Source organism: Columba livia, chromosome Z (assembly GCF_036013475.1).
Source record: "Columba livia isolate bColLiv1 breed racing homer chromosome Z, bColLiv1.pat.W.v2, whole genome shotgun sequence".
In the NCBI taxonomy this organism is placed as follows: domain Eukaryota; kingdom Metazoa; phylum Chordata; class Aves; order Columbiformes; family Columbidae; genus Columba; species Columba livia.
In genome coordinates, this window is record NC_088642.1 from 66,382,322 (window position 1) to 66,398,729 (window position 16,408).

The window sequence follows — 16,408 nt, forward strand, 5'->3', positions numbered from 1 at the left end:
AACATGCCTCTTACCAGACCTGTGCAAGAGCTGAGCAGCTAATTATGCTCTGACAGCTTATGTCTCTGTTGAGGAAAACCACAACATACAGTCAAATAACTCAGAAACTTATGTCCTGACTCCCCCTTTCTGTGTACCAGATTTCATATTGCAAGCCATTCAGCCTTCAAGTTAGATAACTCTCACACAACCTCTCCTCCCAACACAACACCAGCCAATTCATGATGCTTTACAGTGATAAGCTCTTTTCCTTGATTTCAGATTCCCTCCACTTCTCAACAAACCTCATTTCTACTCCTGTTCTTTCTATTTCCTTCTATTTAATAAAGGTTTTGCTCACCAGTTACTCAAGGTGCTCCCCCAATTTTTCTTCCCATAGCACTTCCATGGCCTCTGTCACAAAGATGTGTTCTCTGCATTCCCCACAGATAAAGGAACAGAAAGACAATAGAGGCTACATTGACAATGTTAATTTTAAAAGTTACAAGAAATATTCACCTCTGGCAAGGAGAGAAAGCCTCTCTTCTGTTACTGTTAAACACAAATTAGCAGGGTGACTTCTCATATAAACAAACACCTATGAAAGACGGTAGGTAAGTCTACGTGCTATGTGAAGTCCCTCTTGTTTTTACCTGAAGTTGTAGTACAACTGAATTTTCATGTCAGTACATGCTTCTCTCGTTTACTTTCCTGGGGCGATTTAACATAGAAATGACAGGACTTACTGTTTCTAAGATGTCTGATGTTCATCTTGATTTCTAAGGATTTTAATTTCATTTCAGTTTACCAGGGTTTAACCAATTTAATTCATGTTTGCCTTACTCTATACTTCCGATGGACACTTTGTGAGCCATCTACAATTTTTGTAGCTTTATAGAGGCAATATCTGTAGTGGAACTGTTCAAACATGACAAAGCATTAATTCGGAAGTGTGAGTTTAGAAACTGTTTCTAGGGCACATTTTGGTGTCTTCATGTGACATTTCTGCTCTACCTACCTGCCCCTCCCCTTAAAACTCAGCCAGTCTCGGCTTCGAAAGAATAAGGCCCAAAAAACAAGGGTTCTCATTTTCCTCCAAGATACATTTGTTCTGATGCACTGAAGAATAAAGACAGGGAGAAAAGCAAGTTAAAGGCTTACTAAAAAAATGTTTTGAGAACCAAACACCGACTTCAAATTTGATTATGCTCAATTATTTCAGAAGACTAAAGGTGGAAAAAGAAATTCCCTAATCAGAAAAATACAGTTTTTAAGGAGGCTTTTTTTAAAAACAGAAAAGGTTTCTCAAAGTTTCTCCCGCCTCTAATGTCAATTTCAAGGTACCTTCGACTCTCTACCAAAGAGTTCAGCATAAGAGGACAGCATTTCAGCTAACCTTCCACTGATCAAAAAAAGCAAACAAAAGCAGAAACAGCCCTCCCCCAACACATTAAACTTCTTGTGTGGAAAGTGTATTTTCATCTATAGTGCAAGTTCACCTGCAAGTCAAGTCACAATTATGGGACAGACACTGATTTTAGTAAGAAGATTTTAAAAACAAGTCAACAGTTTAAGTACAAAACCCACCTTCTTGTGAACAGACTAGAAAATGAGAAATCACTCTCTTTAATAACTAAAAGGACTGTGAGGAAGAGAGATGCTTTACCACTTCATTCCACTTCTCATTAGGCAGCAAGCCCACATACGATTCCCTTTTCCACCACTGCGCACACAGCCCTGCTACTGACAGGAGCCCAGAGGTTCATCTGAGACTGAAGGTGGTTCCTTAAATACCCCACACACTTCACAGCTACCAATTTCCACCTTCTTCACTGAGAATGACACACTCAGGGGAGAAAGTCAACTACACTTCGAGAGTAATATATCATAACACTTAACAGCACTTCTGCATAGTATCTTCACCTTTCGTAACAGTCCTATTATATTCAAATATGAAATAGCTGTGCCATATGAGCAAAGTAACATTCAGAAATGTGAGCTAGGTAGAATAATCACTAAGCCTGTGTTGTGAATGTGGACAGATCTTGCTTGCCACTGTTTCAACCCCAAAGCAAAAGAGAGAAAGGAAAGAGTTTATCTAGAAACTGCAATTAGTTTGTGAAGAGTTTACAGACAAGTGAGGGTTACTTCAAGTTGTCTTTATTAATCTAACAAGGTAACATTTATAGGTACCCCTTTTGAGAGCTAAACATGGTAACTATTTTAAAGGTTTAGTTCAAAATTTATGGGTGGTATGTGTTGAGGGGGTGCAGAAATCAGAACTATTTATTTTCTGAAATTATCATGCTTGAGTTCTGTGTACAGTCGAAAAGTTTTGTTTTCCCTGTCACACTTATTTAATAATCACTAGAATTTCTGGATGCATTAGTAAGTACTAAAGGGAATGTAGCAAAACAAAACATCCACATACACTCCTGCAATCCAAAATTTTGCATTTATAACAGTACTTATTTTGACTTACATTTTAGAAATAAACAAAGGCACTGGTAATATGCTAGGGAATTATGTAGATAGTACTGCCAAAGTAACACCCCGAGAGTGGTACAATAATACCAGGGGGCAGTGAAGCTGAATTGCCACACAGTTTTCTGTCCCAGCAATACCTGTCACTGAAACTCAATTCTCCAGCAGAATTATTTAATAAACAGAAAATTCTCTAGATTTCTATTAAAGGCAACATTATTCAACACATTTACACAAGGCAATACCTCAATCACCCCACGTTCTCTCAGACATTGCAATTAACCCCTGCCTCATAAGAAGCCTCTAAACCATCCTCTCTGCTTAAGCGCAAGTACTAGCTGCTTGAAATTTCACAATCACGTTGTTTAACTGGCACCACGTGAAGGATACCACAGCTGCTGAGCAACATTCCTTACAGGCCCCTCATTACAGGGGCATTAATGACCACAATCAGCTCAACCCCACTTCCTTGTACAGGACAGCTTTAGTCTTGCCTTTGAAAGCCTCCTCAGCCAGGAGGGCACGGCAGCTTTCAGCCCCCTGCGACGACAGAGCTGCTCGTGGCTGCTGCATGGCCAGCCTGCCCGCTGGAACCAGCTATGATACTCATCATCCTCCTCAAGATCCCTGCTGGAACAGACTTAAAGAAATGCTCAAGTCAGTCGTGCCTATTGTCCAGGTTTGCATCGATCAGCCCAGCATTGAGCTATGGACCGTCTTCAAAGGGAAGTGCTCAGAGCAAAAATTAAAAGTTTTTTTAAATTAGAGAATCTCACACAAAATCCCTATACTGCAAGGCCTGCCATCAAAAAGTTGAAAACCAAAACCTGTTAAAACAAAAACCTATTGGTTCTGATCAGCTAAACTTTTGCCAGAGTTGCAACACAGAAAAAAGCAACCAAACAGTAAAACTCTAAACTACATAGTGATGCACAACCTGAAGAAAACATTAAGTCTTGGCACTGTTTATGTCCAGGATGGGCAACCATGGCATACATGTCACATGCGAAAGGAAATTAATGACAGAAGCAAGGTTTTTGATGTTCAGTGTATTAACTGAAAGTTACTCTATTTTTAATCTTGCTTGTTTGGCTTCACAAACTTTAGTTCTATGCCACTGTCTTAAGAAGATGTCAAAACTCCCAGAAATCTCTTAGCTGCAATTACTTAAGACAAAATTTTGGCTGTTGCAAGAAACAAGAGAGAACATGGGGAATAAATGTTACTTGGTGGAAGTTGCTTGATCTGGTTTCTTGACCACAGAAGAACTCTTACAACAGGCACCTTTTCGGTGATATAGATTGCTTGAGTCATGATCCCATTTTTCCCTACTGTAAAGAAAGCATCCCATCGCTGACTCCACTTCTGTGAAGTTGTATATTAACATTATAGCTGAGAATACACCATGGTCTGGGCAGCCAGTGCAGAGCTGACCACTCATAAACTAAAAATAATTGACCTTTCCTCAGCTCTTCTAGCCAGTCTAGGATTGTCACCAAGATGCTGAGCCTAACCCCTCTACATGTATGGGGACATTAAGAAAGGTTCTCAAGCAGCCTGAAATGCAAAGTCTGCCTCTCCATCCCATAGTCTGTAAGGCTCATTAACAAATATGGACCAATGCTCTTTCTCCATTTCAGCCACATGCTGCTGTAAGGTAATAAAACCAGTGGCTGTGCTTTTAAATTTTTCAAGGGATGGGCCTGAACTGTGTATAACGCTGCTGAAATGGCAAAGACTACCGACCGTACACAAAGTTAACAAGCGTCTCTTCTAAGGACTCGAAATGTGTTTCAGACCTCTAATTAGGGTTTAGGAAGGAAATATATAGCAGGGGGAAAACATGTCTTTAGAACTTGTATTTCAGTGGTTTCAAAATGTAAACCAAATTGCCAGATGGCCAGTAACTATTACTTTAGTCCTGCAGCTTTAATACATTCTTAGTACCCACTGAAATCAACAGATTCCTTGGATAGGAAGTCTACAATTAACCCCTAAGCCTTTAATAGCCATGTCACAAATACCTTCTGTATAATTAAAATTTATTATAGAACAACAGCTTCAGTAAGGTTATCATAAAGTAAGGCATTCTGAAAAGACACAGTAGGTTTCGGTGATTAGCAACTTGGTATGCTTCTATAAAAACAAAAAAGAAATACACATCAGAGGAATAACTTTCTGCAGCAGTTTAGAATTATCAGATCAGTGCTAAGAAAAGAGCCAGATCTGATACAGTCACGGCTGATATGCAGTCACTCTTCAAAGAACACTTGAAAAAAACTCCCTGCCTGCTACTTCTCGCACTGTAAAAAGTGATCCAAACTGGTCACCACAGGTGATCACCGACCAGCAGCAAGGTGATCAGAAAATGCAGCCAATCCCTGAAGCTGTTAACAGATTTGTCTGAATGTAGGAAGCAGACTATCAGCATCCCTTTACTGAACTCAGCTGGGCAAGTGACCTCAGTCCATCATGTCTCTTTGGGACTAAAAAAAAGGTACTACAGACAGAGTGGAGACCTCACTGTAACTCACATGTCAGTCAGTCTGTAGCACAGGTATACTAAGTGACAGATCACCAATTTTTTATGGGACTGGCAGCTTAGAGGGAAATATCACAGTCACTGAATCTGACCTCCAATGAGACACTGTAGCCTTCAATATCCTGAGAAAATGTGAGTAAATTTTGCTGTGGTCCAACTGTTAAGAGCACTTTTGGGAGTGGGAAGAATGAAGAGGAAAGAGAAGATAAATGAATGCCACCTGAGAGTCTAGATCCATAACTGGGGTACCACATATATCAGCTGAGGCACAAATACAGACTGTGTGCATGTTTTTAGCCCTTGGTAAGTGAGGTAGAACATGCCAGTCTCACCGTACACGCACATCACAGTGCTGACCTCAGCTGAAACAGCAGCCCACTGAGCCTGCTGGTGGGCAGTATATTGTACCTTAAATATCTACTGAGTTGTTGAGGAAAAGAAAAAGATAAATAACTTTATTTTTCAAAGAACAAGAACCAAAATAGAGAAAGGGGACAATAAAAGTAGGAGGGAAAATTCTGTCAGGAGGTGATGGGAGAGAAATTGATTATGTTAGTTCCAGACTCCTTTCCTCATACAGATGTGCAAGCACACAAATGCACACACTTGTACAGAAGAGCCCTGTTGTGCTTAGGAGAACTGGTGGTACACAGTAGGGCCTCTTCAAACATGACTCAGTAATTGTGCAAAAGGGACTAGCTGTAAACTTAAATATTACGTGTGGATAGCCCATTAAGGGGTCTACGCTCAGCTTCAGGAACAAAGAAAGCATATGATTCTCTCTAGGAAGCTAGTAAGATTAGCAGCTCCTCTAACTAGAAATTCTGGTGCTTGCTTCTGTAACTGTTCAACCTCTTGCCTTGAATGATTTCAAAGAGCAGTCATGAGCCTTATTACCCTACAGCAACATGTAACTGAAAAGGGGAATTGGTTACAGACCTCCTGTCCCACCTGCTCTGGTGGGGGAACCCTGGACTCAGTGTCAGTGGAGCTGCACTGATCCTGGTTCTGCCACTGGCCTCTCAGGTCAATTTGCCACTGTGTCTTGGGCTCTCCATACCTGTAAATAGAGATATATATCTGTCCTCTGTGACGTGCTTGGACTTGCACATGTACAATTCAAGAGCTAAATACTATCATGGCTGAACCCCACAGAATCTTAGCTGAAAAGTGAAATAACTATCAGTGCTGTAACTATCCCATACTGTGCTCAGATAAACATACAAGTAAAAAAAAATTTCCTGTTCCTAAACTCACAAGCAGACCTCAGTGAGTCCTTTTCTCCAGACACCACAGTGAAAAATATTCAAAACCATGAAGGCCAGAAATGAGAAAGGAAAGGTATACGCAAAGATCACACTACTCCTCCCCTCCCCTGCTTTCCTCCCAAGAGCCATTAACAGCCAGCAGTAATCATCTGCCAGCAGGGTAGCTGTATTTGCCATGCTAAACATTCTGAATACAAAAGGCTGGATGAGAGCTGCCTGGTAAAGCTGTAAGTGTGCCAAAGGAGTCCTCCATATGTTGGCTTAGAAAAAAAAAGGATGAGCTGCACAAGCAATCCCACATAAATCTGAGGAGCAAATGCTAGTGTTTGCTTTGGAAGGGACCTTCAAAGTCATCCAGTCCAATGCCCCTGCAATCAGCAGGGACATCTTCAATTAGATTAGGTTGCTCAGGGCCCCATCCAGCCTGGCCTTGAATATTTCCAGGGATGGGGCATCTACCACCTCTCTGGACAAAATGTTCCACCCTCATTGTAAAACGTTACTTCCTCATGTCTAGCCCAAATTTTCCCTTTTAGTTCAAAACCACTACCCCTTGTCCTATCATAACAGGCCCTGCTAAGAAGTCTACCCACATCTTTCTTATAGGCCCCTTTTAAGCACTGAAAGGTGGCAATAAGGTCTCCCTGGAGCCTTCTCGAGGCTGAACAACCCTGGGTCTCTGAGCCTTTTCTCACAGCACAGCTGTGCCATCACTCTGGCCATCTGAGGGCTCCAGAGCTGGACACGGGACTCCAGGGAGGGTCTCACCAGAACAGAGCAGAGGGGCAGAATCGCCTCCCTCGACCTGCTGGACACGCTGCTTTTGATGCAGCCCAGGATACCCATTTACATCACAAGAGCCACATAGCAAGACTGGCAGTCCTGCAATTCAGGTAGATCAATAACAAGTCAGTACTGAAAATGCTGACAGCAAGTTGACGTGTTTCAGGAATGAGTGGGGACATCTTGGTCTCATTTCTAAACAGCTGTCCAGCTTTTACCAGCTCACTCTATGTTACTGAATAGACCAGAAAATTTATGTACAGCCAGCAATTCAGAGTGAAAATCCACTGTGTCCTTAACAGGCTCTGTTCAAATCCCATTTGATAATGATTGTGTTTCCCTTGGATTTTTTTTCCTCCCTTTCTTAACTCACAATCAACTCCTAAGTTGATGCAGTAAATTTATTTTAACTACTTCCGAGCACTTACATGCCTTGCCCCTATTGTAGTTCTAAGGAATTCATACTCAAGTTTTCTTGACACAAAGTGAACATAGGAACTGACAAGAAGAACCTGGTCTCTTGGTATCTTGACATCAATAACCTACTGATCACACAGCTTAGTCTGCATCTCTGCTTCTGTTTCAGTAAAATTTCATACCCCTTTGTCACTTTACCATTTAACTAAGGCAGTCCAGGAGTGCAACACTGAAATATTGCTATTACATTTTCAACACCTCCGAAAGCTCAGAGGATCTACAAAGACCACAAAGCATGCCTGCATACAGCAGTATTGTTAATCAACTCACATCTGAACTGGTTCCTTAAGTCTGAAGTTCCCTGTCTTGAACACTTCTCACTGTCTCCAAGTTTCTGGAAAGGCAAAAAGCCTACTAGTGGTTTTACCTCCCATCCAGCTACGGCCCCATTTACACCTCCAGCCTGCAGAGGTAAAGAACAGCTGCAAGCAAAAAATACAGATTTTTGTACTTGACTGTCATTAGATAATGAACATGATAATATCAGCACCAAGTAGTACACATTGCAGAATGCTCTTCAAAGAAAAGACCTTCTATGCCATTGCATAAAATCTATCCCTAACTTCTGCTGTTTTACTCTTCTAGCCTTCCAGACAAAACTTTGTGCATTGCAAATGCCTCCCACTTTGCTCAAACTCAGCAATGGTATCCAAAATTTAGTACAACAACATCGTACTGACTTATAAGCCCCATAACTCCATTAAATACTCCAATACATTTTGCCTACCAAATGTAAAAAGATTACATTTGCTTTACAATTAAATAAATTTCAGGATAAAGACCAAACCAGAAAAGGGAAGATTATCAGATCTTTTTCAAATCTTGAGCTATGCTTACGTTCTTAAATACACTACTTATCACTAAGCACAAAACGGAACACTGCCATTTTCTTCTTTATATATATATATATGTGTGTGTGTGTATACTTCACCATTGTATACGTACCTTTATCTATATGTGAGCCTAAAGAGTCTTGGATTTCATTTCTGCCCAGGCTAAGAAGCCCCACTATTCTTACACACCTTCTCTCACCACAAACATTAAGAGACATCTGAAGAAATCAGAGCCACTCCACTGCACATATAAGCAGCAGACCACAGCATGCATCTGCAGTACACAAAAACAGTCATAAAGAGGAAAGGCAACACTGCTTGGCAGCCTCTTTGCATGTTATGTCCCACCAACAACCAAATTTTACTTGCTTCTCTGAGCTTAACTCCTAAATCAAGTCACAACTTGGAGATTGAAGTTGCCCACACTTTATTCCCTTTGCCTGTCCTGGCTAACAGCACTGCCTGAAGACAACCAATATCCGTAACAACTCCCTGCCTTTCAGAAAAAAAATCCAGTATTTCCCATAACACACAGGCTACATAATAAGACGTTTGACAAGAACCATTCTTTTTCCTCATTAACAAGTTTGAGCACACAAATGTAAACATTACAGTACACACTCCCACTTTTCTTGCCATCTAGAGAAGCTCAAGAAGTGGGCCCATGTGAAACTCGTGAGGTTCAGCAAGGACAAGTGCATGGTCCTGCACATGGGTTGGGGCAACCCCCAGTATCAACACAGGCTGGGGGATGAAGGGATTGAGAGCAGCTCTGTGGACCAGGACTTGAGGGCACTACTGGATTAAAGTTTGGACATGAACCGGCAATGTGCACTTGGAGTTCAGAAGGCCAGTTGTATCCTGGGCTGCATCAAAAGCAGCGTGGCCAGCAGGTCAATGGAGGTGATTCTGCCCCTTTGCTCTGCTCTGGTGAGACCCCACCTGGAGTCCTGTGTCCAGCTCTGGAGTCCTCAGTACAGGAAAGACATGGACCTGTTGGAGAGGGGCCAGAGGAGGCCACAAAAATGATCAGAGGGCTGGAACAGCTCTGCTGTGAGGACAGGCTGAGAGAGCTGGGGTTGTTGCCTGGAGAAGAGAAGACTCCAGGAGAACTTATTGTGGGCTTTCAGTACTGAAAAGGGGCTTATAAGAAAGACTGAGACAGACCTTCTAGCAGAGCCTGTTATGGTAAGACAAGAGGTGATGGTTTTGAACTGAGGGGCTATTCAGGCTAGATGTAAGGAATAAATTATTTACCATTGTGAAGGGCAGTGAAACACTGGCACAGGTTGCCCAGAGAGGTGGCAGATGCCTCATCCCTGGAGACATTCAAGGCCAGGCTGGATGAGACTGAGCAACCTGATCTAGTTGAAGATGTCCCTGCTCACTGCAGGGAGGAGGCTCAGACTAGCTGAACGTTGAAGGTCTCTTCCAACCCAAACTGTTCTATGATTCTATGAAAAATACCAGCCCCTTACTAAGCACAGAATCACAGAATCACAGAATCGACTGGGTTGGAAAAGACCTCAGTGATCATCGAGTCCAATCCTTGGTCCAACTCTAGTCCGTTTACTAGATCATGGCACTAAGTACCATGTCCAATCTCAGTTTAAAAACCTCCAGGGACGGCGAGTCCACCACCTCCCTGGGCAGCCATTCCAATGCCTGACCACTCTCTCTGTAAAGAATTTCTTTCTAATATCCAGCCTAAATTTCCCCTGGTAGAGTTTAAGCCCATGCCCCCTTGTCCTATTGCTAACTGCCTGGGAGAAGAGACCAATCCCCACCTGGCTATAACTTCCCTTCAGGTAGTTATAGAGAGTGATGAGGTCACCTCTAAGCCTCCTCTTCTCTAGACTAAACAACCCCAGCTCCCTCAGCCTCTCCTCATAGGTCTTATGTTCAAGTCCCTTCACCAGTCGTGTTGCTCTTCTCTGGACCCGCTCCAGCACTTCAATGTCTTTCCTGAACTGAGGGGCCCAGAACTGAACACAATACTCCAGGTGTGGCCTCACCAATGCAGAGTACAGGGGAAGGATCACTGCCCTTGTCCTACTGACCACGCTGGTTTTGATACAGGACAGGATACCGTTGGCCTTCTTGGCCACCTGGGCACACTGTTGGCTCATGTTGAGCTTCCTGTCAATTAGTACCCCCAGGTCCCTTTCTGTCTGACTGCTCTCCAGCCACTCTACGCCCAACCTGTAGCGCTGCAGGGGGTTGTTGTGACCAAAGTGCAGCACCCGGCATTTGGCCTTATTGAACTTCATCCCATTGGAATCAGCCCATTTTTCCAGTCTATCCAGATCCCTCTGCAGAGCCCTCCTGCCTTCCAGCAGGTCGACACTCCCTCCCAACTTGGTGTCATCAGCAAATTTGCTGATGATGTTCTCAATCCCCTCATCTAAATCGTCAATAAAGATGTTAAACAGGACTGGACCCAACACTGACCCCTGGGGAACACCACTAGTGACTGGCCGCCAGCTGGATGCAGCCCCATTCACCAGCACTCTCTGGGCCCGGCCCTCCAGCCAGTTCTTAACCCAGCGTAGAGTACGCTTGTCCAAGCCATGGGCTACCAGCTTTTGCAAGAGTATATTATGGGAGACAGTGTCAAAGGCCTTGCTGAAGTCCAGATAGACCACATCCACGGCTTTCCCCTCATCCACCAGGTGAGTCACCTGATCATAAAAGGAGATCAGGTTGGTCAGACAGGACCTGCCCCTCCTAAACCCATGCTGGCTGGGTCTGATCCCTTGTCCATCCTGAAGGTGCTGTGTGATTCCATTCAGGATGATCTGCTCCATAACCCTGCCAGGCACCGAGGTCAGGCTGACAGGCCTGTAGTTGCCAGGGTCAGCTCTGCAGCCCTTTTTGTGGACTGGGGTAACAATGGCCAATTTCCAATCATATGGGACCTCCCCAGTGAGCCAGGACTGTTGGAGGATGATGGAGAGTGGCTTGGCAAGTTCTTCTGCTAGCTCCCTCATCACCCTAGGATGGATCTCATCTGGTCCCATAGACTTGTGAGGATCCAGATGGCTCAGTAAATCACCAACTATTTCCTCCTGGAATACAAGGGGCCTATTTGGCTTCCTATCTCTGCCAACCATCTCCAGAGATGAGTTGTCCTGAGGGCCACCTGTCTTACTGGTAAAAACTGAGGCAAAGTAGGTATTAAGTACCTCAGCTTTCTCCTCATCTTTGTTAACTATATTTCCTTCAGAGTCCAACAGAGAATGGAGGTTTTCCTTGCCCCTCCTTTTGTTATTAACATATTTGAAGAAGGACTTTTTATTATCCCTGACAGAATTGGCCAAGTTAACTTCAAATTGCACTTTTGTTTCCCTGATCTTTTTTCTGCATGATCTAGCTATTTCCATAAATTCTTCATAAGTAGCCAGCCCTTTTTTCCACAGTCGGTAAAGTCTCTTTTTATTTCTGATTTCATTCAGAATCTCCCTGTTTAGCCAAGCCGGTTGTCTTCCCACCGGCTAGCCTTTCGGCACACTGGTATAGCCTGTTCCTGTGCACTCAAAACCACCTGCTTGAAGCATGTCCAACCCTCCTGGGCCTCCTTGTTTTTAAGCATTGTTTCCCAGGGTATGCTCTGAACTAGACTTCTGAATAGACAAAAATCTGTCCTCCAGAAGTCCAGCGTAGAGGTTTTGTTAATGGTTCTCCACATCTGCCCAAAATGAAGTCAAGCTTCATCGTGTGCTTGTGTGTTTTATGGACATGATTCCTGCCAGTTTCCAATGTATGGGAAATCAGGCCAAGCTTGGTTTTGTTTGTTGACTGAGCTGGGTGCGAAGCAACAAGAGACAAGATACTCAAACAGAAAACTCTTTATTTTCCAGAGGTGTTCTGGTGTCACCTAAACCAGAAACACAAAATCAGAAATTGGGGGTTGATTTATCTTCAGTCCCAGAAGCATAGAACTCGTACCTTACAAGCAAAAACTTATATTCCTATACAACTCTATATTACTCCCCACAATTATTTGTTCTTGCTTTAATGTAAAGGGACTTTGAACTTTCAGTGTCATTTGCCTTCTTCAGGGATCAATATTTCAAATCTCTGCAAATCTCAAGGGCAGCCTTTCATATACAGTTAATCACTTATGACAGACAGGAAGAAAAAAACAATTTAGAATTATGAATAAAAGAAAAGAGGATCAGAAGGGTTTGGGCTCATTTTGTTGAAATAGTTGGAAAACTCCTTTTCAGACAGGAAATCCTTTCATTCCCTAGAAAACTAATTTCAGCATCAAGTACAGGATAGAAACAATCCATGGCTGAAATCAACTGACTTATAAGGAAGGGGGAAAAAAAAAAAAAAAAAAAAAAGAAAAAATACAGAACACCAGAAATTTTTCTTGAATGTCTTTAAGATTCTGGTACATTTCTATCTAATTCCCAAGCATTTCCTGGGCTAGCAGTGCCTCTTAATTCATATCTTATAGATATGAAATTTCAACACATTCCAGTTTCTCCATGTATTATGTAACTTCTTTGTATCCTCTTTTTTCGTATAGAATCTCCCAAAAAGTCTTTAGTTGTCTAGAACCAGGTTTATCCTCTGTTGCTTTTACAGACACCAAATTTTTCTGTGCCAAGCAGGAGTCTCCGTTGTAAGTCGTAATGGGAAATGCAAATACTTCAGATTCAGATCCATGACCTGTAAGCACTGTGTGGCTTGTAAGTCAAAATAGCCTAAGCAAATCTGCAAAACCACAAGGAAGGAAAAAGGAGGTTACTTTTATTGTCTCTGCTGGTGCAGTGTAACACCCCATACAAAAATCTGACGGCTGGTGAAACCAAATTGCCATAAGATCCATTATCCCTTCTCTGGCGTCAGCCAAAAATGGATGTCAGGAGAAAACCATAACAACAAAGAAGCATACAGTCAGGCTACACACATACATTGTTTCAATCTGAAATCAAGCATCACCAAAAATTACTATGAAATTTAAAGCGTAAAAATTTGAGCATTTAATCATTTATCATAAAGAGTAACTACTACACTATAACCCCTTTCCTGACACCAACTTCCATTACCACTTTCAGAAAATGAGCAATCTTGTGACATTCATAGCATACTGCAGCCATCAGTTTCACAGTACAGCTTTTGACAGGGTGTGAATCAGAAAGACAGCTCTGAATTGTATGCATTGCTTTTATGCAAATATCAGGCCTCCATCTACATCTCCTGCTACTCCATAGAATCACAGAACACTCAAGGTTGGTAAGCACTTCTGGGTTCCCTTGTTCATCCTGAATTCTTGTAGCTTCCATATCCCTTCTCCTCACCACCTCTGCCCCAAACAGAGCAGGTTTCTCAAGGACTTGGGCAGCTGAGCTTTGAGTATCCCAAATGATGGAGACTGAAAATGTCTGAGAAACCTAGTCCGGCACTAAATCATCTGCACAGTTCAGAAAGAAAAAAGGTTTCCTCCATTCAGAGGGAATTTTCTATATTTCAGTGTGTGCCTATTGCCTTTTGTTCTGTCAGTGGGCACTACTGAGTAAAGCCTGGTTCCATCTGCCTTACACCTGTTTGTTACCTAAGGTAAGAAAATTATAAAACTCATCAAAACTCAGTGCTGATCCTACTGTTAAAATAAGAAGCTATTCCCAAATATTTCCCTGTGTTAACCATTTGTTACACTTTTTGTAATTAAATTCAAAATACATTGAGTGTTGGTTGTTAAGTTACAATACATACACTGGTAGGTCAACAACTCTGTTTTAAATATGTTAAGCTAATGTCAACACGTTCAGCCATCAAGACCATAAGCTAAAGCTTAACATACAGATACCTCAACTTTCCACACAGTTACCTCCCATGAGGTCCAGTTATTTGGTAGATTTATAAAAACATATCCATGACATAGCGCACATGGATTTTTTTCTTTGTGTTACAATATGATAATGGCAAAGCCTCCATCAATAATATAAGTATTTCATGATAATTAAATGTCTGGTTTTGGAAAAAACATGAACAAATGAACTGTGGCAGAAACTAAATCAACAATGTAAACTCTAAATATTTCAGTAATAAAAAAAAATACATTTATATCATAATCATCCCAAAACAACTTCCTGAGGCTGCCTGTTAAATACAATAGGAAATGTGACAGAGTTTCTATGAAAATTTCTCAATAATAAATAACTTCTCTCCTGTTAACATCAGACTAAGGGAGGAGGAGGGAAAGAAAGACAATAATCCCCCCAAAAAACAGATCTCAGAAAGAGGTTAAAAGGATTTTTTATGGTAATGGAAAAGGTCTAAGAAAGAAAGCTAAACTATTTCTAAGTATTATATTAAGAACAAACTGCTTTAAATCACAGTAATCAACACCATGTTACAAATTTTACAGAAATTAAACAATACAGTATATTTCCAAATAGAGTATCGTGAGAAGAAAGTTAAGTTGTAGAATCTCTTTTCTAAGAAAAGGCAAGGGGAAAAGAGAGAATGACAGAACTTCTAAAACAAAGGCTTTAGGCCTGCAAACACTTAACCAAGTATGCGGCTTCATGCATGTGCCTTGGAGGGTTTTACTGCTATGTTTAAGAATTTGTAATTTTGGGACCTAAGGTGTTAGGATTTTGTTGGTGTTAAGTTAAAAGAAACCTGATGTTTTGAAGTGAACTATGTGAATAAAGACACAAATTTTTGATAAGCTAATAATCTTTCAAAAAATTAATATATTTTTGCCAATTTTCTCAAAACAAGTAAAAAATAAAAGGCTAATACAGTGAGCTTGTAGGATTGCTGAGGGGGCAGGGGCAGTGGGGCAGAGGGGAAGAGGAGGCTGCTAATTTTTCAAAATAACATCCAGGTGTTAAAGTACAACTCTCATTGAACTCAAACTGCTGTCCACAAGAACTCATAACCTCAGTAAAGGCAACCCAGACTCCCATTTTACAAAAGCTTAAGTATCAGAAAGCAGGATTAGTCATATACACACCATGAATAACTTGCTTGCTGATTTTATGGACAAGACAGTGTTTTCACGTCACACAGAGACGCTAACAGTTCGGATCTTTTCCAAAGCAGATTTAAAAAAAAAAAAACAAAACACACACACACACACACACCACACACACAAATATGAAGCTTTTTTAGCATGAAAAGAAAATCTGAAGTTACAATAGAAAAAGGCAGGTGAAAGAAGAATCTGACTGAATTACAACAAAAAGTGACAAACAAAATCCTATTCAAAATATTTTTCTGCAAGAGGATTTCTTCGTAACATTTATCTCAAAACTGGTGAAGAAGAGTGAATTTGCACCACTTGATTTTTACTGTGGAATAGTTTTCCCCCCTTAGTCCTAGGAGCAGGTTCTCTCATTGTTAAATCAGGTATTTTTTAGAGCAGGTAAAGGTATGGATTAAGTATACAAGTAGTTGGATCCAATCAAGGAAATCTCCTTTCTAGCTTCTCAATTGTCATCTTTTATAATCTCCTCCTCTTCAGAGTTTCAAATTTCTAAAATTTTGCAGAAACTTCTCTCTTCCCAACAAACTGGAATGTTACAGGAGAACCAAGTTCACAACCATGGCAATGCTTGTAGACAGTCACGGTACTTTCTGCTTCTCACGGGAGAGTTAATACAGAGCTGCACCTGCAGAAATGTAAGTCAAGGGACACTCATTAGTCCTTAAACAATGACTTCAGCAAGACCCCTTCGCTTAACACAGAACAAGGAAAAATGCTAAGCCTAAAGCTCAGGGTCTCCCTGCTCTACTAATGCGTCTGTGCTCACCACTTTTCCCCCACACACTTCCCCCGACATTCAGCTCTTGACAAAAGCCCACAGAACACATTCCCTCCAGACAGCAAAGTGGGAAATACAGAGGGCTCACGCATTTACTATACACGCTTCCATAAAAATGGCCATCACTTCCCTCATCTTACCTAAGCCAATTCTAAAAGCCAGCAAATCTGCAAACAGCACTTAAAATTCAAAAACTGGAAGATCAACATGAGCTAACCACTGCAGACAACCAAGACCCCCTTCTACCTTTGTCTG

General features: G+C 41.6%; 1 protein-coding gene across 6 annotated transcripts in view; it reads right to left on the minus strand.

Moving 5' to 3' along the window:
* Positions 1-16,408, minus strand: part of MLLT3 (MLLT3 super elongation complex subunit) — a 124,815-nt gene that overhangs the window by 85,860 nt on the left and 22,547 nt on the right. Inside the window, exon 3 of one of the 6 annotated variants that reach the window (XM_065046218.1) lies at positions 1-16,000. This exon is cut by the window's left edge and continues 24,948 nt beyond it. The exons of 4 other annotated variants lie outside the window; for them this stretch is intronic. In XM_065046218.1, coding sequence (XP_064902290.1) covers positions 9,971-11,749 — 1,779 coding nt within the window. In that variant the 5' untranslated portion in view covers positions 11,750-16,000 and the 3' untranslated portion in view covers positions 1-9,970. The remainder of the gene's footprint in view (positions 16,001-16,408) is intronic. One more of the 6 variants, XM_065046219.1, reaches the window with a different exon arrangement.